The 27,302-nt window shown below is 31.7% G+C and overlaps 1 protein-coding gene across 2 annotated transcripts in view; it reads left to right on the forward strand.

Moving 5' to 3' along the window:
• Positions 1–27,302, forward strand: part of LOC145975813 (uncharacterized) — a 118,555-nt gene that overhangs the window by 3,653 nt on the left and 87,600 nt on the right. For both annotated transcript variants that reach the window (XM_083106563.1, XM_083106562.1), the window contains exon 2: positions 4,607–5,060. In XM_083106563.1, the coding sequence (XP_082962689.1) occupies positions 4,809–5,060 (252 nt within the window). In that variant the 5' untranslated portion in view covers positions 4,607–4,808. The remainder of the gene's footprint in view (positions 1–4,606; positions 5,061–27,302) is intronic.

Consider the following 27,302-nt stretch of genomic DNA (forward strand, 5'->3'; position numbering starts at 1 on the left):
GAATAAATGAATTAAATTTCGTTTTAATAATAACTACAATATTTTTTAATAATCATCTAGCATATATGTATCTTGTTAATAATAATCATAAAGCTCGGATTCTAAGGACGACTAAGTTTGACGAGTTTATCGTTTCAATAGAGAGGGATACCATTCACTCGAGTGACTTGTGTCTTTGAGTCAAGAGCACTGCAATTAGACGGAAGAGTTTGATGTCGAGCGACATGCTTCAAGTGCAATCATATATGATTGCCCTTTGATCCTCAGAAACGCGATCATTATGACATAATCCCCGGACAAATTTTGACGTGAATACGTGGACGGAAACTTACCTCGATACCCTGGGACTCCATTATCTGAATTAAAGCAGAGAAAAAGATGACGCGATTTATATTCATTATACGAGATAACACATGTCCATTAGGCAAACGAGAAAAATATACTCGAATTAATTAATATATTAATTGTCATTGGTGGGCAGTGGGTGGACAAAGCAATTCGGTACATTTACATTTCGACTGAACGTTTCGTTACGTTGCACTACCATAATATAATGATGCTTTATAACACAATGTAATAATAATTGCCGTATCTTTTGTCGAAGAAAAATTAAAATCCTCTCTTATCATTATTAATCTTAAAAAAATTCTCAACTATTCAACTTCGAAGCGCAATCGTACTGTGCTCGAACGTGTCCTTTAGTTACAAATAATTGCATAATTATCAGTATCAAACGAACAAGCTTGATTCTCTCTATTCGTCGTGGGAAATTTCTGTAATTTCGTTAGAATGCCATTCTCCCTCCTTCCCCCCCCTCTCCAGAAAGGGATTCTCCGCGGGTGTAATCGAGTGTGGCGCATTTCCATCCCCGGAACGGTCTCCGGAGAGATTATGAATTAGCAAGCGTGTTTGCCGAGACAATCTCGGACTCGTAGACTCGTAGAGCCAGCGATATCCCAAGCGCCGTCTCTGAATCTAGTTCATCGTGTTTAGTTAACGTCAAATGAGTTATTCCGTGCGAGAAGCGCAAAATGGATTCGCTGCTTCCTGCGCTGCATTTACTGCTCTCGCTGAGTTACACATAAATCCTTTACATTTTACATTAACCTTCCCCCCCCCCTCTCCCCCTGTCGGGCCTAGTGCAAAAGCGCGTTAAAATCTCTCTCGAGTAACGATTAAGTTGGCCGGCGTTAAATCGATTTCAAGACGATTGCCTCCTTTAACGCGTAAATTTCGCGGACCGTCATTCAATTTTTTGCGATAATTAGTTTTTAACGTATTAAAATTTTGTTTACACAAAAAGCTTGCTTGTGAAATTACACAGTAAAAAATGAAATATTAATTATAACATTTTTCACATGTCCCAGAAAGTTCACTCTAAATTTTAAGTTAAAATAACTCATTCGTCGTATGTTACTTATTGACAAACTAAAAATGTTAAGTAATTGACACAATACTTTACATTTATTTTTGTGACTTTGTGTAATGTAAAAATAACATACAAATTAATTAAAAATTACATGAAAAAATAGTTACAATAATTCATAAGAATTGTTGTGACATTAACATAATAGTAATTATTTTAATTATAATAATAGTAACTAAAATAAATATAATTAAAATAAATATAATAATAGTAATTATTTTAACTTAAATTATTTGTAATAGAAACATTTTATTTTAGTAAATTTGATTATTTTGTATGTCAAAGTTCAAGATTATTTTTGAAGATTTACTTTAACTTTTCTTAGAATGTTAAACTAACTTTGAGACATGTTGATTGTTTAAAATAAAATGTAATAATGTTAAAAATACTCAAAATAATATTCCATTTCTAAGAGACATATACAAAGTGTTAAGTTATGAAGTTGACATAATTGTAACACATGAAAATGTTAATAACATATAAAAATAACATATAAGTTGTATGTTAATTTTACATTAAAGTACTAATCAAAACGTGGTAACACAAAAAATTTTAACATATCGACGCACAATTTTTTACTGTGTATGTAAAAGAAATAATTCTTCATCCGTTTGTATGCTATTAAATCTATTCGCGAAAAAATCATTTGTTTTCAATTCGAAATTACAGGAAAATGCGAAAAGTCGAAATGGAGAAAGACAGAGTCGAAAAGCGTAAAAATCAAAAGGACAAGACAATTCTAACAGCAAGTAGCGTAGTTTGTTGTTTAGACAGGCAGGATTGTTGAAAATCGTTGTATTGTAAAGAAGAGTTATCGGGCCAAATCGAAAACATCGATTCGATGGCTTGAAACGCGATACTATCGCTAGTATTGCGAGTCTCTATGTTGTAATTGCATTTAGAATAGAACAGGAACTATTGAAGTTTCTCCTAGAACAACATTCCCTAAGGCATTGCAGGCATAGTTGCAGAGTATAACAATAGGAATATAAACGATACATTCGATTATTAATTTAAATTCAAGTGTTTTTGATTTTCCCGAAAATATTAAATCAATATTCCGCCAATGAAATTTTACAGAAGTTCAGTAATTGGTCTAAAATTACATATATTTTACACACTTTCAGTAATTGTTCTAAAAGTACATATATTTTACACTTTCAACGTTAAACATTCTAACAATGAAAGCTTAAATGAAATTTTTAATGAGAATGAATTAAATTTTCTTAATTAAAATGGAAAATTAAATTTTATTAATTGACGCAAACCTGAATATTTTCAAACTAAATTTCAAAATTGCAATTCTTTTGCTTTACAGACGTACAAAGTAGAATTTTTGAGCGCAAAAAGGACTCGTAATTTCTTAGACTCGCTTAGCGGTTAATTTGGAGTCTAGTCGAATTCTCTCGCATCATGAATTCTAGAGATTCCCCTGCCGGTAGCGAGACAACTGATTAATGTTGAATGCGCGTTTGATAAATGATCGACTCCTCGAGGAGGAGGGCGATGGAGAATCACTGGCCCGATGCTCTCTTGCGGCTCGTAGCTGCGGTTTGATCGAAGGGATATGTATTTCCCTTCCCTCATACACGCGAAAACTTCTTCCGGAAGATAAACCGCTCTCTTTCCCAGTCACCCCGCCGCTCGGGCCGGGGGGCACAAAAGTTTCCGTTCACGAAGAAGATTCACAAAAGATTTTTTTTCTTCCCGTTCGCCGCGCGACGTAATCCGGAGAAGGTCGACGGAGTTTCGTTTGGGAAATTTATAAGAAACTAACGAACGCGAAACTCTCTCGGCCGGAAATTCTCGAGATACCCGAAAAGCGATCTCATTCAATCGCAGAACAGAGTCTGAGTATAATTCGGAGGAGGGAAAGTTATGAAGCTTGATGAAGAGATACAATTCTCGAGATACTTTGGTTTGGAAATAATCGACTGAACTTAGTTCGAAGTAATTAGGAGCAATGTAGAGAGGATAATATTAAGTAATAGCAGTATATGAAAAACAGTAATGGCAATACCTGGCTTATTAAATTTATTTTTTTATCTATTGATATATATATATATATATATATATATATATATATATATATATATATATAATTGATAAATGAGCCATCTTATCAAAATTTTAATTCTGTTAAAATATATTAATAGTGTGTATGTACATACATACATATATATATGAATAGATTAAAATTACAATTAATATACGAGCCTCCTTATCAAAATTTCAATTCTGTTAAAATACATATTATTCGTAAAAAAAAACCAATAAATATTATATCTATATATGTCAATGTATTTGAACAGAATTGAAATTTTAGTAAAGCTTATTTATCAATTATAATTTAAAAAATGTTAAAGAAGAAGAGAAACAGAATGTTAAGTTTGAAAAAGAATGATGAAATTAATTCACTCGTACTCTTGTTACAATTTTGAAATCCTCTTTTTTGTGTTCAATATACAAATAATTAAAAATTTGACTTTTCTAAAAAAGTTTGTTGCACGTGATATATTGTTAAAAAATCGTTCAAATCGTTAGCGTGCCTGTCACGTGTGCAAGTCTTTATAATCCTGGTGGTTACAACGAAAGTAGGTCGAACTTTCGCATGGGAGGAAATTAGGGACGAGTTTCCTCGTGCATCATTTCTGCCAAGATAGATAGATAGAGAGAGAGAGAGAGAGAGAGGGGGGGGGGATCGATCCTGGAATTATTAGGTAATTACCATGGTGCGGCGGGAATAATTCCAGAATCGATTATACAGGGTCGGAGATTGAGGAAGAAGCGATGAGGACCAATAGCAGAGCGTATTTTTAAATTCTTCCTTTGCGCAGAATTAAGTGCTAAAGCTCGTTTAATATTAGGTCGCATATTTCTATCAAATCATGGCATGTAACTCGGAAATTTAGAAAAGAGAGGAAGAGAAAGAGAGAGAGATTGTCGAAATTGTCTCATTTTAATTTGTCAAGTTTTGAATTGAATCGAATGACATTTAAATTTGTTGACATTTAAAAGATATTAAGATGTAGAAATCATTTGATGATATTATGGAAAAATTAAAAAAAAGTCACGTGTCGAGAAAGACTTCGCGGGCGAGCAAGACACATCCTTCCCATAATCGAAAGACCGATGCGATTTCTCGAAATGGCAAGTCAGAGCGTGGGATGAATTTTGCAGAAAATCGAGAACGCCGTAACGACGACGACGACGACGAGGATTTTATATGAGACGATTCTACGACCCTTAATGTCTCCATCGTGAGATCGCCGTCGGTAGCTTATACCCTACGCGCGAGGGACGCGAGCTCCTGCGGGACTCGGGATCGACTTGTGGGTGAGGAGGAGGGGAAAACGGACGGATAAGAGGCGAGATAAGGACGATGGGGGTGCCGGATGTGGAACAGGCCAAGAGGCGACTCCAGGACATACTTAGGCGAGCGCAGAAGCTGGAAATACCGACCCAGGAGGTGATCTCGACGAGAACAGCACGCAAATTGCTCGCGAGGACGCGCAACGTCCTAGCGTGGACCATCTGGATCGGCGTCTTCGTCGTCCTGCTCAGCGGCGTCGTCTATGCGCGTTGGCCGACACGACAGGACGTGGAGACCGTCAGGACCGTGCTGAGGCGAACAGTCAGTATATCAATTTATCTTTTTCTAGTTAAGCCTTTAAAATAATATAATCTCGAAATATCTTATCTTTCACATATATAAGGGTTGGACAAAATAATAGAAACGCCTAGTAAATTACGAAAATTAGTGTCACACAAAACTCAAGACAAGACAATATTCGTAAAGAAATATTGTGTTGGAAAATTGTCGAAATCTTGTCTTAGTCTTGAGTGAATTTTTGTAATAAAAATCTTGTTTTATCTCGATTTTATTAATAATTTTTATCTAATACAGAACAATTGTTTAAAATAATAAATTTAACATAATTTTTATAATAAATATAATAAATATAATATTTATAATTTAATATAATTATATCACTAAATTATTACTAAATTATGATTCTCATCTAATTCTTTTCATCTAATCTAGAAATATATATATTTTAGCTTTTTTTAGAGATCAATTATGTTAGTTTAAAAACCAATTATCTTATTCTTGGTATTGTCTTGATTATAAAAATCTTGTCTTAATCTTGTCTCGAATTTCGAGACAAAACTAGGCAATATCTAGATTAATCTTAGTATCTCGTGCACAAATAATGAAAATTCTTTATTACTATGATGTAGGATTACTTTTAGCATTTAATAATCTGAATTTTCCTGGAAATGGAATCATGCACTCTCTCCTTGTGTCATAATAGAATATTATACCATATTCTTCATGTAAAAATTCTTTAATATCCTTTAGAGATACTAGAGGAAGATATTCGTTTCTAACTCTGTTTTCCAAAATAAATCAGAGTGACTCGATGATGCTTCTATTCATGCAGCTAGAAATGTTCAGTCTTGATTTGAAAAGAACATGAAGACAAAATTAAACATCTTTTTTAGCCAACACAATTGTCAGATTTAAACTTCTGCAAGAATGATATTATATTCCATTAAAAACGTTATATCCAGGATGTTGCATAATTTTATTCTTAGATAAATTTAAATTATATTAAATGCCAGAGGTCATCCTATATCAGGTTGATAAACGATTTTCGTAATTTACTAGATTATTTTGTCCAACCCTCATACATATATGTCCATTTTTCACGAATCGAAGAAGAAAAGAATTTGAACTCTTGACAAATACTTTCTTCTTGAGAAATTCACAGAAACAGACGATATTTCATCCTCTCCAAATTCGCGCAAAATTTTTTTAAACATACGACTCATCCTTTTCTCATTTCATTTACACACAAAGGAAGACTAAAGCTGTCTTCGCTAAAAATTTTCTTCTCGCTTTTTCTTTGCTTCTCGTTGCAAAGAACTTTGATTCTCCATCAAACATCTTTCGACGAAAAGTATTTTATCAGTTTATCGATATTGATCTCGCTCAAAATAAGTACTTTTATTTAAATTTTTATTTAAATGATCGCGATATTTGCATTGATGTTACATTTCGGCCAATTAAATACGCGACTTAACCGTCATAATAAATACCGATAATGCCGAAGAAGCATCAGAGGTGAGGAAATAAAATTCACCAGTGATATTTATTATGGACAGCACCGGCGACGGTTATAACCGATAAATGGCGGCATGGAAAATTCTCCTCGTAAATGAAAAGGTGCAAACAATAGTTACCGGACAAGCGTTTCCGGTAAGATAAATGCGGATCGATCTTTGACGTTCTATGCATTCTGCCAATTCGTGAGCTTTTCTCAAGCGAGATAGATATAACAAATTATTATTCTGAAAGAATTATTATTCATGAAAAGAATTCTTATGTCGTTATAAAAGAAGATATAAAATAAATATAAATATATGTATTAATAAATTATATTTATATTTATAAATACATAAATATGTATATTTATTTATTATATATAATATAATAATAAATAAATATACATATCATTTTAAATATAAATGTAAGAAAAAATATGAATATAAATATAGATATAAATACAAGTGTAAATATAAATATAAAAATAAATATAAATGTAACAATGTTGAAAAAAAATTGTTAACGCATATGTATCTCCTGATATTGATATGAAATGAAATTGATGTGAAATGATTCGATTCCTAAATTTGATTTCATGATTTCTGCTGCATTCATTTAATGATTCTCGATCGAAAAAACGCACAATTTCGATCATATTTCCCAATGAATTTCAATATTATCGATGCTCGATCGCGCGAAATTCTACCAAAGGTATCGAACGGAGCGTTAAAGGGACTAAAAAAAAGCGGGGCAATGAAATAGCCTAAATAAAAGAGATTGCGAGTTCAAAAGAAGTTGTGTCACATGTAACCCAGAGTGCGCACGCACGGCGCATACACGCACACATATACACACATACATCAGTAAAATCATTTTATCAATCTTATCAAATTTGAGTCGCGTTTTATCGTTGAATATGTTATGACAACTTTCGAAATGGCCTCTCTGGAAATTACAACTATATAACGCAGTTTTCAAAAAATTCGCAATCCGATAAAAGTGCTTTTTGGAAAAATACATCGATATAAAAATAACAAAGAAATAAAAATGTAGAAAAATCATATGATTGAGAAATAAATAAAAATATCAAGAAAAATAGAAACAGAGATAGAGAGATAGGAGAATAAATTGTACAAGAATCAAGAACTTTCTTGGATATAAAAAAAAATTTTCATCGCCGTTGAAATCCAATACATTCTAAAATAGCACACCAGTTATCGCGAAAACCCAATCAAAATTATCAGTTGCAGAAACTAAATATTTCGGTTTCTCGGTTAAAAAAAGGGAAAAAAACAAACAATACGCACCGCGTGCGTGCCTTTTTGTTCGAAACAAACACCGGCGGCGTTGTTTGTAATTATTTCAAAACGGCGGGGACCGCATATGTTTCAATTTACGCTTCGATATCTTCGTTTTGCTTTTTCGTCGCGTATTTGTTACTAGTTGTACAGTTGCGTTCGTTATTCCTTCTCGTTTTTCCCCGAGCGACGCTAAAATGCCAACGGTAGTTTGTGTTTGTTAATTAAATAAAAGGTAAAACACTTAGAGGTCGGTTGAATTAATAAGAAGGCATAGAGTGGAAAATAAATTCTACATACTCCGATAATATCTCTAAACACAATTACAATTTTTCTTTCATTGTTCAAAGGAAAAATTTATTTCAATTAAAGAAAAATTAAGGAAAAATTCAAACTAAAAAATTAAAAAATTTGAAGCAATAAAAATAACTTGCAAAAATATTTTATAACCTTTTCACAACATTTTTTTATAACATACATATTATGTTTAATTTTTTTACATACTTAAAAGCTCTCATGGCAGATCAATTAATAATTTAACTTATTCGATAGACTTTTAAATATAATTCTACGTAATGTAGAATTACACTTACACTATCTTCTATTTTACGATCGAAATATAATTTAAAAAATTCTAAATTTAAATTTAAAAGTTTTGTATTCGATATATGGTATGACCTTAAAAAAATTAACTTTATTTTATAAATCTCCAATTTTCTAACTTATCTAGCGATATTTTGTCTCGTTTCCGCTTTACAAGTTTGATAATTCGCGTTCGCGATTTTTCTTTTTTCCTTTTTGCACTCTATCGCGCGCCGCGAATCGAGACGTCGAAAAGCAGCTGGAAGCCCGGCGGGCCCTCTCGAGGTGCTCAATTTCCATGGAAATGGCATCGAAACAGCGCGATTTCCCGCACTTTCCCGCTGCTGTTTCCCCATCACGTTTCTCTCACTTTTACGCGGGCGTGCACGAGTTTGTGCGAGTAAATACGAGCGAACCCGCTTTCTTCTCATTCAGACACCATTCTTCATTCAATCGATTACTCAGCGCGTTTCTCACAAGAAGAAAGAAAATATGTAGAGAAAGAGCCCCACAATCTCAAATGTAAAATGATAAAGTCGATAAGCTTATACATATAATCGTCTTATGAAGTGACAGACCGTGTATGACTTACTGTTTGTTCTAAATTGATCCAAAACTAGAATTCCATTAAAATATGTCATTAAAATCGAATTTTTTTTCAATGTGATCGAAATTAAGAAAGCGATTATTATACTAATTTAAAGAATATATTAAATTATAATGACATTTTAATCTTTTCGATAAGCGGAATTTGCCGAGTTTATATAATCATCATTTTTTAAACTCCTTAATATATAGTAATTAATACCCATATTTAATATTCGCATCGTTTTTTCCAACTGTACTTACTAACTGTTACATTTTTTTTAAATTAATTTCTACTTTATTAACTTACATAATTTTTTGAAAATTAATATCTTTTACTTTCTCTTCTAAAATCGATTATTTATCAATCATTACAGAAAATATTATCACATATTTTGTCGCAAATATTTTTGTAGGACCCTTAAAGAAAATATAATATTTCGTTATGTTATAAAATATCGGAATCAAACACATTCTTGGCATAATAAATACATACCGCACTTATAATTTGAAAAACTCGTATATAATTAAATAAAAAAAGTAATTACATATAATACATAAAATATAAAATATATAAAATATAAAATATATAATACATAAAATATTTAATATAAAATATATACATATGTATAATATAAAACAATATAATAATAATATAATATATATGATATAATGTAATGTTGATTAAGATTAAAATATTTTGGAAAATTTTTAATGACATAATTTCTGCTAAAGCTACTATATATTTATAGAATGTAATAGGTTAACATATAAGTAAGTAATAACTCTTTCTGTAGAATTCATTTATGCGAAAAAATGTAAAGAAATACGTGCAGACCCAATAAATGCGTATAGTCGCTACCTGTTGTCGTAGAATGTTCAACTACGTCTTAACGGAGCTTTTTTCTCCGGAGAGAGAGCAGTGAACTTGAAAAAGAATCTCGAAGGAATTTTAATATCCACGCAAAGTGTTCGTCGCGCGGACGCTCCGTGCGCGTTCGCTAAATTAAAAAATGCTCCGTTAAATAGTAGTAAATAGTTGAAAAAGTGGAGTGCGCGCGCAAGAGAACACTAACAAGGTCTACAAAGTATGCATAAAAGAAGCGATAAGAGTCCCGTCTCGGAATTAAACGAGGAGTTGTTTACTCCCGGTAGCTTTGCTCCCACCGAAAGAAAAAGAGAATCGGAAAATGAAACTTTATATTCTCATACTTTTTCATATAATCAAAAGATGATATTAATCAGTGTAGAGAAAGAGAGAAAGACAGAGAAAAGAGAGCTATTGTTAACCTCCGGTAAACGAATTTTTTGATGAAAAATTCCAATTGCAATTGGATTAATAACAGATGTTCGCATGCGATTAACGAGGTACAAAATTGTGCGAAAAATAGATTTAACTTAGCCTCCCTAAACAAAGTTTTTCTCTTCTAAAAATGAGGAAGTCCCATTTTATATAACATGGCTAATAGATAGATATTCTTATATAATTGACAAGACATATAAAGTATTAATCAATAATACAGTTAATTCATTTAAAAAGAAATCCACTCAGTTTAAAAGTAATCAGTAATAGATCCTTTTACAATTACGGAAAAATGAGAAGGAGAGTGAAAGAAAGAGAAAGAAATATATATAAATAAAATTGTTCTTTTATAAAGAAAAATAAAAACCGTATTAATAATAAAAAGCAACACATCTCTTTTATTCTCTATTTTATACATGTGTGCATATGTGTGTATATGTGTGCATCTTTTCTTTCTTTCTTTCTGTCTTATCTACTTCCATTCTTATTTGCCAAGCTTTCACGCTCTTAAAGGTCGATGTATAATCGCATTCTCGCCTTTCAGAACTCGTCAACAAATTGTTCAAAGCATTCGATAAAATGCGACGCTTCGTGAAAAATAACACAGGTGACTTCCTTCGTAGCAAATAGCGAAATTATATTTTCGTTCAACAGTGCATCCATTTTGTAACAATCGCAATTATTTGCGCTGACGCCGCGTTGCGTCTCGCTCCGCGATTATTTACGTCGCTTGACGTATCGCGCGATTCCAACCCGTCCCGTACAACACATACAATCAGCGTCGTGTATGTATGCTTCGAAAAGGGACTCGGGGCATCGAAATATTCAGGATATATATTCTCCTAGTTACTCTAACAAATAATTTTACAAATATGAAATTACTTGTGATATTTATCAAAGATAAAATATGAAAATTTTATATATATTATTCTTTAATACGTCTTAATCGTTCCCTTTAAATGTTCATTGCTCATATATTTCTTTTTGTAATTAAAAAAAATTTTAAAAATAATTAATAATGATTGTGTTATATATTAAGGGCTCAAATTTATTTTAAAGACTTGAAAAAATCGATTATTTTCTTAATTTTTTGAAAATGTGATGTTTAGGGAATATATCTTTCAAATTTTCTTAAAACATTTTCGAAATTGACGGAATTATAAAATTTGAATAGGATAGCGCGCAAGTTTTCAAATGGACAAGCCTGCAAAACTTCAAACACGTTTTTCTTAAAATACTGTTTTCAAAGTTGATGCGATAGATATCTTGAAATGGAATAGCTTTATTATTTTTTTTTTAATGAAGGAGAACACTATTTTGGGAACATTGAATCTAATCAAAATTAAAAAAATTAATATTTAATTTTAATTTTATTTTTATTTAATTAAAATTTTATTTTTTTGACTTTCAAGAACTGAAAAAATTTCAACAAAATTGAAATATTTAATTTTAAAATGACATATTTTGTTATTTTTCAACTTTTTCCTATGACCTTACGTTCAGTATCTTAAAAATATTCTACAGAATAAATCAGACCGAGTTTTTTATTACACGAGGAATAGCATATCGATGCACCATGCATTTTTAAACATGCTATGCGCAGAGGCTTGTTAAAGGAGGTTATTAAACAAGGAAAAACAAAATGTTAAAGATGTTAAAGATTTAAAAATACTGACGTATTGTTTATACATGAATAAAAACATATGTAAAACGCTAAAAAGGTCAATTTCTAATATTTTTCAAAAAGAATTGAAAATCAATCGTTCATATTGCTAGAGTAGATCGATCCCTTAAAATGAAAAATAAGACAATTCTAAATGTTTGAAAATATTGTAACATAGATCCCTAAAATTTGAGAAATTATTGCTTTTCATTGATAATAGAACACATTACTGTCCGCAATTGTGCGCGATACACACAATGCACACGAGGCTGTGCGTTATCGCGGCAATTTACAGTAGACTGTATCCACTTGTGTCCGACCACACAGTCGCGTTTCCACTGCTCGGTTAAAGGTGTATTTACCAGGGATTGAAATCGGTTCAATTCCACTAGGTCAATTCAATCTTGAATGCTACGCACATGAAATGATTTCTATTTATTTGCGATAATAGTAACGTGACGGTTGACTTAAGTATTTATTTCTCCTCGTCTTCATTTATCGTATTTTTCCTACCTGAAATGCCAGGATTTTGGCAGGAAACAAACACGAGCGTAGAATTCTCTACGCAAAATGAAATTTTCGCTAACGTCGAAATCTTCGAGAAAAAATCGTAACTTTTCATATCGTTACCTTGTTGGAGAACTGTTGAGTACAGGCGCCGCTTTATATCGGTTTCAATGCAGGTAAAATATTCTCTGTAGCAACAAGTGAGAGTTGCCGACAAAAATAAGGCGACACCGTCGACAATGAAAAGCTCGGTTTTATTGAAAGCCGCGGCCTTTCATTTCAAATTATGAGCAACAAATTATAAGCGTAATATGACGTCATCGCTATAAATCTCGCGTCGAGAGGGTAAATTACATTTCTGATTTCCGAGCAACTTTACATATGACATATGTACATACGTGCAATGACAAATGCACGTTACATTATCGACGCGTAATGTGACGTGTCATACAATAACAAATTTGACAATGCCAGAATAATGGCTGAATATCAAGGCTCACAATCGTCATCATATGCAGTATTCTGGAAATATTAATTATACAAAATAACTCCTCAAGACATCTCCTTAAAACTGTCTATATTTTTTCTTTCAATTACGTCCTCGTAAAAGTCCCCATACAAGAAGACACGTACATATATAGCAAGCAAGATCCGTAGACCGCCATCAAACGACGGGCAGCGGTAGAGTGGGGGGAAGGGAGGGAGTTGAATAGCTGGAGATTTTAATTAGGATAACCCGCGGGGCTATACACTCCTGAATATTGCATTAGCATGAGCCTCGCTCGCGGCGAACCCTTTAAACAAACATCTCGAAAAAGCTCCCTTCTTTCGCCGATAAGGGCCGGAGGGGGCGAGTGAGATGGCGAACATAAAAGGGGTAGAGAGTAACGCAAATAGCCTTTTCGGTAGTTCAGTCACACGCGACTACCCCCGTTCCGACGATCGGAGGGTTGATGTTTACCGTTCACCGACTCGTTCCTACCGCCCACCCACACGGTTTGTTTGGTTTCGCCGGTAAATCCACGGAAATAACCCTGGTCGCACGGGCCCCAGGAATACGCCGGTCATCCGGAGAGCATTTCCGGATTACCGTAGTTTCGTGCGACGTGTTTACTCGCGACGCTGTTTTTTGAGCTGAAAACGCTTTAACGCTACGTAAGAGATTTTCTTTTAAGAGAAATTCAAAATCTTCCGCGAAAAAATACAACTCCAGGTTGAAGGTGACTTAAAACACTTGAAGAGTTCACGATCATTAAAATTCAATTCAGTTTATTCCATATTATATTATCTGTAGGATATTTTTGGAATATTAAATAGAGAGATCTAATTAGAGAGAGAGAGAGAGAGAGAGAGAGAGAGAGAGAGAGAGAGAGAGGGAGAGGGAGAGGGAGAGAAAGAGAAAGAGACAGAAAGAAAAAAATTAATATTTAATATCTTAAAAATTAATGTATAATATCTTTCTGACCTTTTGATTCTTCAAGAAAAGAAAAAATTTCAGCAAAATTGAAATATCTAATTTAAAAAAAAAATGATATTTTGTTATTTTTCAATTTATTTTAAATCAATGATTTATATATATATATGTGTGTGTGTGTGTGTAAAAGTATTTGTATCCTAAAATTTAAAAATTTATTAGATTTGATTTTTTATCATACAAAAAATAATTTTTGTAATTTGGTTACTTTTTTATAATCAATTATGTATATAAAAAATTCTGTTTAGAATAGATTAAATTAATTTTCTCTTAAGCTCAGTTAAGTCTAATAATATGAAAAATTGATGACTTTTAGGAATTTTTCAAAGAATATTAGAAATTGACGAACAATATTAGAAATAGTCAATTTCTAAAAACGTCAATATTTTTAAATCTTCGATATCTTGGAAATTTTGAATTATCTTTTTTTGGACAGTATAAATCCTTGCATGTAGCGTCTTCAAAAATGACGTGTGTAATTGTTTGAAATGCGAAAATTCGATCTGGTTTTATCACGTAATATTTCGGGATAGGATATTTCTGGGAGATATTAAATCTAAAAGAAAGAGAAAATTCAAAAGATTTAATATTTATATAAGTATTTTTCTGGTCTTCTCCAAAAAAGAAAAAAAGTCAGCAACATTCAAACATTTACTTTTAAATGACATTATTTTGTTATTTCTCAATTTTTTTTAATGAGAACTAGGTTCAGTATCTCAAAAATGTCCCATAAAACTAGACCAAGTTTTTTCGTTTCAGACAATAACAGTGAGGAGCAACATATATCGTCGAACCATGCATCTTTGAATATATTACGTGCAGATGCTCGTATTGAACAAAAAAAAGCTAAATATCCAGGATTTAAAAATACTGATACTCCACTTAAACTTCAATAAAAACATATGTAAAATGCCAAAAAAATAAACTTCTAATGTTCTTCAAAATAATTCCTAAAAATCGTCAATTTTCCACAATGCTAGAGTAGGTTGGACTCTCAAATATTTATCCTCCATCATCTAGAACCTTTTAATTTTTTTTCTTTAATATCACATCACCATTATGTGAGGGGACATACACACATAAATATAATATGATCGCCTCACGGGAAGGAAATAATTTTGAAAACGTGATCACCATGCCCGTAACGCGAATAGTCACGGCTTAATTGTGCGCGAAATTGCACCCCGTTTCAGCATGCATGACCCGGCACGAGCGTATACGTTATCAGTCATTCCACAGCATAACTATCGCACTTGCGTACGCAACGCGTTCGGCTATCTGCATGTACGAGGTCATTTCCTTTAATGCTGCATAACTGTTTATATCGTTAATGGCTGAAGCTACGCGATACTGTCTCACGGACTCTGCCATGAGTGATGAGGCTATCATATATATATATTTCTGTAGCTTCCATAAAAGGGAGATTATCACTTGTACTTTGTCTTGTCCTGTGTACTTTGTCTTACCGACTCTGATATCTCGTTCATCTCGTTTGCGTTTGAAAAGTAAAACGTGACATACATACTATATAACTTGTCAGAATTCAAATACTTTCAAGACAAATAGGGTCAAATAGAATAATAGAAAGAAAAGAATAGAATAATACAATAGAAGTCAAATACTGTCAATTATGATTCAAAAAAGCTCTAAACAAGGTAAAAATTCGTAAAAAATATTGTATTGATATTGAAAATTATCGAATTAAATTTTGTCTTGATCTTGATTGAATCTTTGTAGCAGAAATTTCTCTTTGTCTTGTCTCGATCTTATTCACAATTTTTATCTAATATTTAATAATTGTTTAAAATAATATATTTAATATAATCTTTATAATGTAATTTAAAATAATAATTTGTATCAATATTTATTTATTTTTCAAAATTAATATGTGTATATAATAGATTTTTTTTTATGAAAAGGTAATTGCGTACAGTTATATCAATATATAGACGCGATTCACATGCATACAATTATAAAACTATGTACATCTGTTCCTCGCAATGTTTTATGAAACTAAATAATTGTGTAAAATTTTATATCATTGTATTAATTGTTCTCTTTAAATTAATATAAATGTTTTTACTTATTAAATGAAATTTTTCGTGAATTTTTCATGAAGGTTCGTACAATATATGATTTTTTTTTATATCTATTTAATTTACAAATATACGCGTATTTTTAGTTTTGTCTTGACAACTAATTAAAATTTTTCTGTTTATCTTGTCGCGAATTTCGAAACAAAGAAATGCTATTAATATTAGTATCTTGTGCAACCCTACTTTTAAATTTTATATATATATGAAAACTGCGTCTTTTGCTAAAGATATGAAAAAAGAACTTGTTTTTATAATAGAATTTTAGTTTTTAAAGTTACGCATTATATAAATATACGTTTTTCATTTTACCTCGAATAATATGATTCAATACACATATCTTGTTTTAGAAAAAAACTTTTTCCTCTCTTGTTTCCCTAATTTTTCTACATTTTCAAATATCGCAAAATATTACACGATCCAATGTAATTTCTCGTTAAACGTTGAAGGCGAAGGCAAAAAAGTGCAGAGAAAACTCGCTTTTCATTATTCTCACTGTCCGTCCTACATTTTATAGCTACTTTGTTGCGTTGCGTGGAAACTGAATTTCATAATTGAATGATAACATCTCGTACGAACCCATAGGTCGTGCGATTCCTTCGGGGTTCTCGAGCTACTGATAAAAATCCCGACAGTTTTCCCAAAAATTCAACATCTCTCGCGCGATAGCATAATTCAAAAATAATACACCGCTACGAGAGAGAGAATAATTTATATCTTATTCTAAACGAATCAATCTTCAGATCTCTATATCAATATTGATTCTGTTTCAGAAAGTGCAAAACGAGTTTCTTTTTTTTTTTGAGATAAATAAATTTTTATTTTATTTTTTAAATTATTATAAGATATTTCACCCTCGTCGAAAATTATTCAATTTCTTGCGTAATCTGCGATTTATCAGTCATGTTTATAAACTTCTGTTTGTCACTTTTATAAACTTTTTTTATCGAGCGACTTCTCGTTGTATAAAGATACATCTAGAAATATAAAATAAATTTTTTCACGTAACGTATTCAATATCTAAATTAAAATGTCATGAGAGAGATTTGTGTATCTGATAAAATATTAAAAATATTATGAATCGCAAAAATAATCTGCGTGTAACTCAATCACTGCATGGCTAATAAATTCAACACTTAATTTTTTAAAGGCCTATTAAGGAGCAAGAGGAAGAATATGACAATATACGATTAATGCTGCCTTAATTCGTTTCGGATGCAACAACAAACGCGCCGCAATAGCGAGATTAACGGATGTACGGATAATACTCCGAGGCAACGAACGCGCGTCAGTCCAGGCGTTATTTCGACTACTAATTAGGGGGTGCGACGAGTGCGAGAGAATAGCAAAGTGATCAACAGGCTGCGCGGGGGGAGGGAACGACGGCGGTTTCGTAACGAAGCCTTCTCTTCTACCTCAATTATGCATGTAAATTACACACGTTGACTTGGGGGACGGTCCCGCGCGTTCACTGAAAACGTTATGTACACCCACCTAATTCGCGTTCCTTCAAATTCAATGTTGACACAAGGTGTTCTACACATCGCAAAATTGACAGGTTTATGTACCAAGAACAATTATGGTGATGAATATTTCGGAAAATTATACATTAATTATTATTATTGTTATTTCGCTAATTACAATAATAGCTTCCATAACAAAACAACAAAACATTTTACATATATTAAATTAAAAAATATATGTTAAATTATGTATTTAAATATATGTATGTATAAATTTATTAAAATATATATAAAATATATATATATATATATATATATATATATATAAATATATAAAAAAATTTATTAAATTAAATTTATTAAACTTGTTAAATCTATTAAAATCTTTATAAATTCATTAAAATTTAATATCATTCCCTCTTTTTGTAAAATTAAGCTCTTTCAAATAAATAATTGCGAAATTCCAACTCGTGTAAATTCATCTGCAATATAAATCGGAATCAAATCCACAACATTTAAAACATCCGATGTATGTAGTTCTACACAGAATGTAGATTTCCGTAATTTGGTAATTAGTATTGGGTAATTTACATATCTCTATCTGTGAACATGATGTTACTTTGATCAATTGGGAGCTTCAAATTATAAGTTCTAAACTAATCAGTACGGTAATGATTAATGAGAAAGATTATGTTAACTCGAGTGAAAGATTTATATTCGAGTCACACGATAGATCTCTACTAAATTACATTACAGAGCGTCACAAAGAGACTAGTTAGCTCGCAGAAACGAGCTTCCGGCGTAATCAAGCCGATTTTAATCACGTATGCAAATTACACGCACCAACTTGACGAACCTGATAGACACGTCGATCGAAGAGCTCGACGAGCTTTGTAAATGATTAGACACGGTTGAAGAAAATAACTTTTACATGCATCCAGACTAGCAAGTGTCTCTTGGAAAAAACATTTAAAATAATTATTTAGAATTAATTAGAAGTATTAAATAATTATTTATAGAATTCTCTCTCGTTAAAAGTATTAAATCAAATTTACGAAAATTGATTGCACAAAAAAATTTTTTAAATGGTGCAAAAATTTTATCAATTCGGCGATTTTCAATTGGAAATATTGTTTTAATAAAATAGTTATTCTATTAATAAATATATTATATTTTTATCTTTATGAAAATTATATATTAGGGAATAAATAAATAAATAAATATATATATATATATATATATATATATATATATATAACATATCTTTTAAAATGTAGTTTTTTTAGGTCAAAAATAATAAATCTAGACAAATATTTATAAAATATTATATTTAAATTCTATTCTTGCATTGCATTGTAATAAACAAATTAATGAGACAAAATAAGGATGATTATTTTGGATTTAGTGAAATTTCATTTTCGTTGACGTCTTGCATTTTACAGTAAACATATTTTTCAGGTCTCATGTAGCAATTTATATATTTTCAGGTCTCATATTGCAATTTATATATTTTGCATTCAAAATACATGTTTTTCTTTCGTGGCATTTCATGCCAACCCCCCCGTCCTTTCTCTGTCCCTTCTCTGTACCTATATGTGAGCGCCAGTTCGGTTCATGTTTATTCGTCTCACTCCGGAGACACGGTGGCACATGAAAAATGAAGTGAACAGCATTTACGTGCGTCGCGCGATTTATGATTGGTGCGTACACGCAGCGTCGCGTGAAAACGCGCGATCATTTTTCTGCGGGATATGGAAAATGTGGGGGACGAACCTCTCATTTTCTCATTCTAAAACAGCTTCGATACAGTAAATAGGTAACGAGATCTTATTTCTCGGGCAATTTCAAATAAATTTCGTTCGAGCAGACTTTTCGGACGAGATTTAATCCGGGATAAATGACGTTTAAAAATTTTACCTGTCAAGTACGCTACGCATAAACTGAAGCCTGAATAAATATTCAGAATTTATACCATTATACAAAATATTCGAGGCAAATGTAATTTCAGTTGACTCATTGATCAAAGTTTTGCCTTTACTTTTTGAGAAATTTTCTTAAGAATATTAAATCACTCTATCAGAAGATAAAAAAATTCAGTTTTTTTATTCAATTTTCGAGAGTAAAAATTTTAGAAATATAAATTTTATAGAAAAAAGCTGAGCACACATAAATGTGTTATAATGTTTTATCTTCAAGGCAAAGAGGACGCTATTTTAATTTTCTCTGGATTTTGATTATTTTATGTAATATCGAAAAGCCTTCATTTATCCCTCGTCTTCTCCGAATCACCTCCAATGTTTACACGAGTCTCCTGCCGGTGAAAGACCGTAATTTTACAGCGATCGTAACATTCTTTCTACGTGACAGTGTAATTTCCGGCAGCATCGTAATTCCCATGGCTTTGCGTTGCCATAGCTGTAGTCTTGTAATCTTGGCTATACTCTTCTTGGTAATTTTCTTTTACATTCGCGTAGAACAGCAAATTATGGATGAGAGACACGAGGCTCGTGCACTCGAATTTGATACAGCTGATTTTCATCATTTAACCAAACTGACTGTTAAAATTGATGATAAACTGACTGTCAAAATTGATAATATAGTCTTTCGCTCGACAAAATAGATAAAAATCTGTACTTTTTTTCCGCAAATATTTTTTTCAGACGAATTTGATTTTTACGCCGATATTAATAAAACCACTCCGTTTTAGATTCTACAGCTTCGCAATAAAATCGTCAGTCTTGACGTCGCTGATGGACGGGCTATCCGTAATGGAAGAATGTAGTAAGGGAAATAGCCCTCGCACGTATACAGGTATTTGTCAGTGATGTAAAAATGGCGCGAATCTTACAATTTCAAATTCCCCTCGCGCCCTCTCCCATTCTCATAGCGGGAGATATTTCTCCGCGGGTGGCCGGAGATACCAGACAGAAAAGCGCATGATAAACGAGGAGTTAGTCTTTTATGGGTACGGAACGATTTATAGCACTGTCCAGAGAGGTGGATACGTCCACCCTTGCAGCACGCAGTCGTAACATTATTTCCCGGCAGGGGCATTTCTCGCGGATTTTGCGCGATAAATCACACACCGGGAAAATTCTTAAACAACGTTCCTTTCGATCGCGTAATTGTAGCGGTCGTATTAGTCGGATAAGTAAAATAATAATGGGCTCAAAAATGTATTATTCCAAAAAAAGGATACTTTACTTAAAACGCAGCGAATATGAGCTTTATAAAATCAGACAAGGAGAGGAAACTTGCTAATTTTTATTTGAAGCAATCAATAACAAAATGAAAATATAATGAGCTTGTAAAATTATATGATATTTAATGTAGGATTGCACGAAGACTCAAGATAATATTCGTAAAAATATTGTATTGGTAAATTGAAAATTTTTGAAATTTGAAGTTTTCGTCTTGAGCGAATTTTTGTAAAAATTTTGTCTTGTGTATTGTCTTGTCTCGATTTTATTAATTTTTATCCAATACTAAGTGAACTGTTTACAATATATTTAAAAAATATAATGTTTATATAATATAATTTAAGAAAACAATTTATATTATTCGTTTATTTCCCATAATTAATATATATATTAGATTTTTTTGAAAAGGCAATTACATATAATGATGCACCAATATAACATGCACACAAATAAAACTATGTACATACATCTGTTGCTCGCAATGTTTTGTGAAGCTAAATAATTATAAATTTGATATTGTTTATTGTATTAATTTTTTTTGTTAATTTGTTAATATAAATGTTTTTATTTATTACATAAAATTTTTTAAGTTCGTACAATATATAATTCTTTTCTCTATTTTTAATTTACATATATTTTAACTTTTTTTTAATCAATAAATTTTGACAAGAGCCATAATCTTAATAATCTTGGTCTTGGTATTGTCTTGACAACTAAATAAAAATTTTGTCTTGATGTTGTTTCGAATTTCGAGACAACACAAGACAATATCAAGATCTTGGTATATTTCGTGAAACTCTATAATTTAATAATTTCATATAATATTAAGTAATCGTAAAATTGCAATATTAAAAAGAGAAATATTAAATTACATATTAAAAAGAAAAATCTATTGTACATATATATATTACTAAAAAATAGTTTTATTAATTGTAGCTGTCTAGTATTTGAAATTACACGGTGATTATTTTCAGGGAATAATAAACAATTCTGGAAAATTAATCAGTTAAGAAGTAAATTTACTAGCATGGCGTGTATATAAAAGATATTAAACTCCATAATACGATCGATAAATCTATCCAGTTGTATTCCCATTGCAATATTCCCCTATTCTGGCTTACCATACCTACTAAAACTCGGCTCCTCGATTATACTCCCGTACAATTGTTACCTCACGCAATTTCAGAAACATAACCGCATAACCGGCGGATTAATCCGCCGGCATAAGTTTAGCAACGCGGCCAATTCATCCGTTTTGCCGCGCCGTTTCAACGAGAAGATCGTGTTTCACGGTATCGCGAATCACGAACGCGCGCTCCGACGCGAATAAATCGGGTATCAACGATACTAGAATGATCAATTCATTGTCAGTAACAAATAATCCCGTAATCGTACACGTAATGCCGTTAATGCCGCGAGGATAACGGTTGCCGATAAACTACCCTTCTCCCTTTTCCCCCCAAAATGTGCTACCACATGAAATACGGATCAAATGCGATCTCATTTGCTGCGGATGTAATTGAAATGTATTTTTCCACACGCAACTCGCTATGATTTGCGCATAAGAATTTACGTTCATAACGAACTTTATATATCTCTCCTTAGACCAGAGAAATGACAAGTAAAACATTAATATTTCCCCTTTGTCAGTTATAATATATAGTTATAATAAAAAAAAATTATTTCGGAAAAATTGCGGCGATTTTGTTAGGCAAAATTTCTACTTGGTTAGATTATATTTCGGTGCGTGTAATCAAACTAAAATGATTATTAATAAAATTAGTTTATATTCAAAGCTACTGGTATATACAATATATATTGTATATATTATATATACCAGTATATATATATATATATATATATATATATATATATATATATATATCGTATAAATATATGATTGTATCAAAATGCACCGCAATAAATTGTACAGAGGCGTTTGTACGCTCGCACGATCATATGAAATATGCAATAAAATTTTCAGCGCATGAGTTTTGTCAAATTTTCGATGGCATTTTATAAATCATTATTATTTAATGCAAAAGTATGCACGATATCCCACAGCCTATATTCGACAAAAACATCACTATTAAAATATATGTATACATGCATATATTTCAAGCAAGGAAAGTTTAAAAAAGCATTTTTTAAATTTTTTTTTTGCTGAAAGGCTCGATTTGACAATTGCATAAATTCGCGTGAACTCGTGGATGACGTGTTTCTGACAGAATAGATACCTATAGGACGACAACATATTTTACGGACAGAGTGACACAAATCGTGCATATAGCTACAAAGATTCGGAAGCCAAAGGTGGATGTAAAAGTGACGTTTCGATGATGAATTTGAGAACGGCAATTATATAGAAAAATTATATAGAAAAATATTGATATTTATTTTTATTAAACTATTCTCCCATATCACAAAAATCAAATTAGAATATATTCAAATAAACATGAGAATCACGTTTACATAATTATTTAATTTAGGCAAGAACTGCTTCTCTTTTCACTACAATAGATAATTTATAAATAATTTATAGATAATTCCAATTTAATCGAGAGATTTATTTGACAATTATACAATAGACAATTGTTTAATAGATGTACATATATACACATATATATCTATTAAAATATATATATATATATTTCTTTTTTTTTTTAAAGAAATGTAATTATTTTAAGGCTTTCTCTTTACGAATCGCTATTGCACATATTTTAGCTCTTTATGTTTCTAAATCTCTTTCCGTGATCTATCTCGTATATTCACGAATGCAAGAACCGTGGAAACATGTTGGAATTGCAAGATAGAGAGCCAGCAGGATACTTCGGTCTATGTAATACATCCATATTTCGATGAAATACGAGACAAGTCGTCGAAGTCGATACGACCGTTCGATACCGAAATACATACATATGCACGCACACACACGCGCATTTGTTTAAAGCTGCGCGCATATAGATTTCATAAAAAATGAGATCAATATTAGATGAATACCATCTCTTTTTCATCTTTGTTTCTTGAGAATTTTAATCGCATCGTAATATTGTCTATTAATTTTTGGTGGAAAATAAAACTTTAACCTTGTTTCTAAAATTTAAAGTTATAATAAATTGAGATATTTTAATCTATTGCATTTAAGAAAATAACGCATAAATTAAAGATACATTCATCTTTTGTTTTGTTCTTTTTTGCGAAATATTAAGTTATTATTCTTTAAAATTTTAATTATGAATCTTTTAAGTTTATAGAAATTTTTAAATATTCAAAAAAAAATTAAGTTAAATAACAAATTAAATGAAACAGAAGACTTAAATAAAAAAAAGTTTGAGGAACGTAAGCAATATCTAAAATTTATTTGATGTTTGTTGCACTAGTTGGCTTCACAGTTGTTGCAGTATCCATACATGGAGCATATAAAGTTACTAGTTGCGTACATCGACGCATGTTTATGCAGTGAGACAAACAAAGAGGGAGAGAGAAAGAGAGAGAGAGAAAGAGAGAGAGCTCCGTCAGAGTTCAGCCTGGGATAGCTTGCAAGATGTATGGCCTTATCGTGATGTTAATTTGATTTCAGCAAACCGAATAGGAAAATATTACAACCTGTTACCATTTTGATGTCGACGTAAGCAACGAGAGTTAATTACAAATGCAATCGCCATGCGCAATATCTATTTTAAAAACATCCATCGTTTTTCCAAAATAGAATAGAAAGATAAAATAATCAGCTATTTTTGATTACTAAAAGTATCTTCACTTTTCTTTACATATCTCCGAAAAACCATCGTAGATTTCTAAAATTTATTTTAGTTTATTTTTATATTCGCGATATATAGGTGAAAATTCATGCTGCATTTTTTACACGTCTAATACGATTAATATATTTTGTGTGAAAAGCTCGTGAGAGTTTTAAAAAGAAGATTCGAGCCAAATCTATTTTTAAGATCGGACCTTGAATAACCTTTCGTTATTTATTTTCTCAAATGTCGATTCAATTTTAACCTTTTGCTGTCCGACATAATCGTCTCTCCTCTACTATCTAAATTTGTATATATAATTTGATTTAACCTCCATCGGGCGTCTCATATTTAATATATGTATATTTGTGTTTTAATTTTCTCTTTTCCAATGCAGTATAAAACATTGCAACATTGCTGTAATACTGTGCAACGTTGTAGCAATGTTACAATATTCTGCATGGGAAAAGAGAAAGTTAAGATACGAATATACATATATTAAATATGAGAAGTAAAATTGCAGCAAAATGTAGTAAAATTGCAGCAATATTGCGATAATGTTCTGTGCTGCATCGATTATTTAAGAAAAATCAATAGAATTTCCATTTAAATAATGCTTTAATCATTTAAAATATTACTTTATCATTAATTTTAGAATTTCATCGGAAACAAATAACATTCGGATCGTTATATGTTCATTTCAACGAAGCCGATTGCAAATCTATCGCAAAAAAAATTGTCGAGGAAAGCTAGATGAATTACAATGTTGATTCGACTCGCAAAACGGGAAGATCCGAATTCCCAAAAATTCGCTATCTCGCAGGAAAACAGTGCATGCGACCCACGCACGATACACAATACGCGATATTTATGGATAAAACTTTTTGTCGCTGTGCGCACGCGAAAAAAAATCGTTGCAGTGTCTGTTTTTCAGGTAATTGCTTTTCTAGAGAAAAAAACCGTCACGTCATCCCCGACCATCACGTCGTTTTCAATATTTACATGTGCGCTCGTCGCATCGCGCGCACAAATCGCGTTGTCGATTTTGATTTTGCTTTTTCTCTCTGTCCAACTTATATATTGACAAAAGAGAAAAATCGCCGCGCGGATACGCGAAGGGAATTTTTTTTAAACGCGATACGCGCTCGTCAAATCGAGACTCGAACTAAAAATCTGAGCGCCAGATTGGCAAGGCTAAAATAATGATAAATAAAACTTTGATATTCGTCATCCCATGATGATTATCTTTGCTACTTAGGAATATTTCGAATGTAATAACAAAACAGTAATAACAAAATAACAAAGAAACGAAAGGAAAGTTATAACATTGATGTTGAGACAATATAAATTATATATTAATAAAAATAGTAAAAATAGTAAAAATTAATAAAAATAATAAAAATAGTAAAAATTAATAAAAATTAAATTTTTCATGCATTGAGCTTTATTGTAAATTGCGTAATGCAAATTACTATATATTATATATTTTTATTTTATTCTCTCGAGGACAAATCAAAATAAAAAAGTTCAGAATAAAAAAAAGCATTATCTCTCTTTAAATTTATTTCTTATTCTCATTAATCTATAATCAATAGCTCATAAGAAATACTATATCTAAAATTGTATAATTACTAATAACTTTTATTCATGTTTATTAATATTTAGCAGAATATCATTTTCATAAAATGGCTCGTGGGCTGCGAAGAAGCTTTATATCGTATATCTCACGATTTTCATAGCTATGCAGGTTTTAATGGCAGCGTATTAAGAAGTCGACTACAAGTAGTTACAGTCACGCAATAGTCAGGCCGAGTCAATTCACGTACCTCGGCGTAACAATCGCGTCTGTTCGCGCTATCGAGCGACTCTAATCGAAGCAACGATCCTTTCCTTTTCAACGATTCATCCCGGAGAGAGCGGAAATTATTCCGCTTCCGACACCGTTTGGTTGGCTCCGACAATACTTTCTCGTACAGATAACGACGTGACGTAAGCGAGACGCGAATTATTCGTTTTGAAAACTGCGATTCAAATATTACCGTAGAGTGTGTAACACATTATCTTTTGCGCATTTGAAATATTTGTTAAACAATAGAGAGCGCTTACAGGTGTTGTTTTTGCAATCGATTAAACTAATTGAATCTAAAAGACTATTTAAAAGCCTCGAGTGCTGCATTTTCCCAAGAATTTATTAGCATTACATTCCCGAGGTAATCCGATAAAATCTAATTTCGCTTAAAGCATCAGGTCGCCGATGAAATGAAAGTTGTACGAAATAATGCCGGTCAAGCAAGAAAGAAAAAAAATAGAAAACTAGGGGACGAAAGCGTCGTTTGTAAGGAGATGTATCTTTAATGATGGGGAGCAGCCGATTCGATTGTCGGACTTGTTTTCTGCTGTCACAGATACCGTACTGGAATACAAGATAAATAGCAAGTAAAGAGGGACCGTTGTATCTCGCTGTAACTGGTCCTTCTCTCTCTCTCTCTCTTTTCTTTTTTTCTTCTTTCTCTCTTTCATATAAAAGCGACTATCCCTTCTCGGATCTTCTCTCACTCTCCTGAAAACTTTAACCGAGTTTTACGTCCCTCGATAAACACTGATTGCTTCTTAAATTGCCACGAGCTTGCACCTAAACTCCGTGCAATTGTGTCGTGAGAAATTGTAACTGCCGTTTTACATAACCGTCATTACGAAATTTAACTAGATGTAAAGTATCACAATTGAATATATGTTTATTTCTAATTTTATTTTATTCGAGAAAATGAAAAAAAAATTCATATTGGATTATTTTTAAACACCCTACAAAAGTCAAGATTTATTCATGAAAGTTGCACGAGATATTAAGACTAGTCTTG

The sequence above is a fragment of the Camponotus vicinus genome, unplaced genomic scaffold (genome assembly GCF_025532165.1).
Source record: "Camponotus vicinus isolate PSW18456_S1 unplaced genomic scaffold, iyCamVici1.0 SCAF_8, whole genome shotgun sequence".
NCBI lineage: Eukaryota > Metazoa > Arthropoda > Insecta > Hymenoptera > Formicidae > Camponotus > Camponotus vicinus.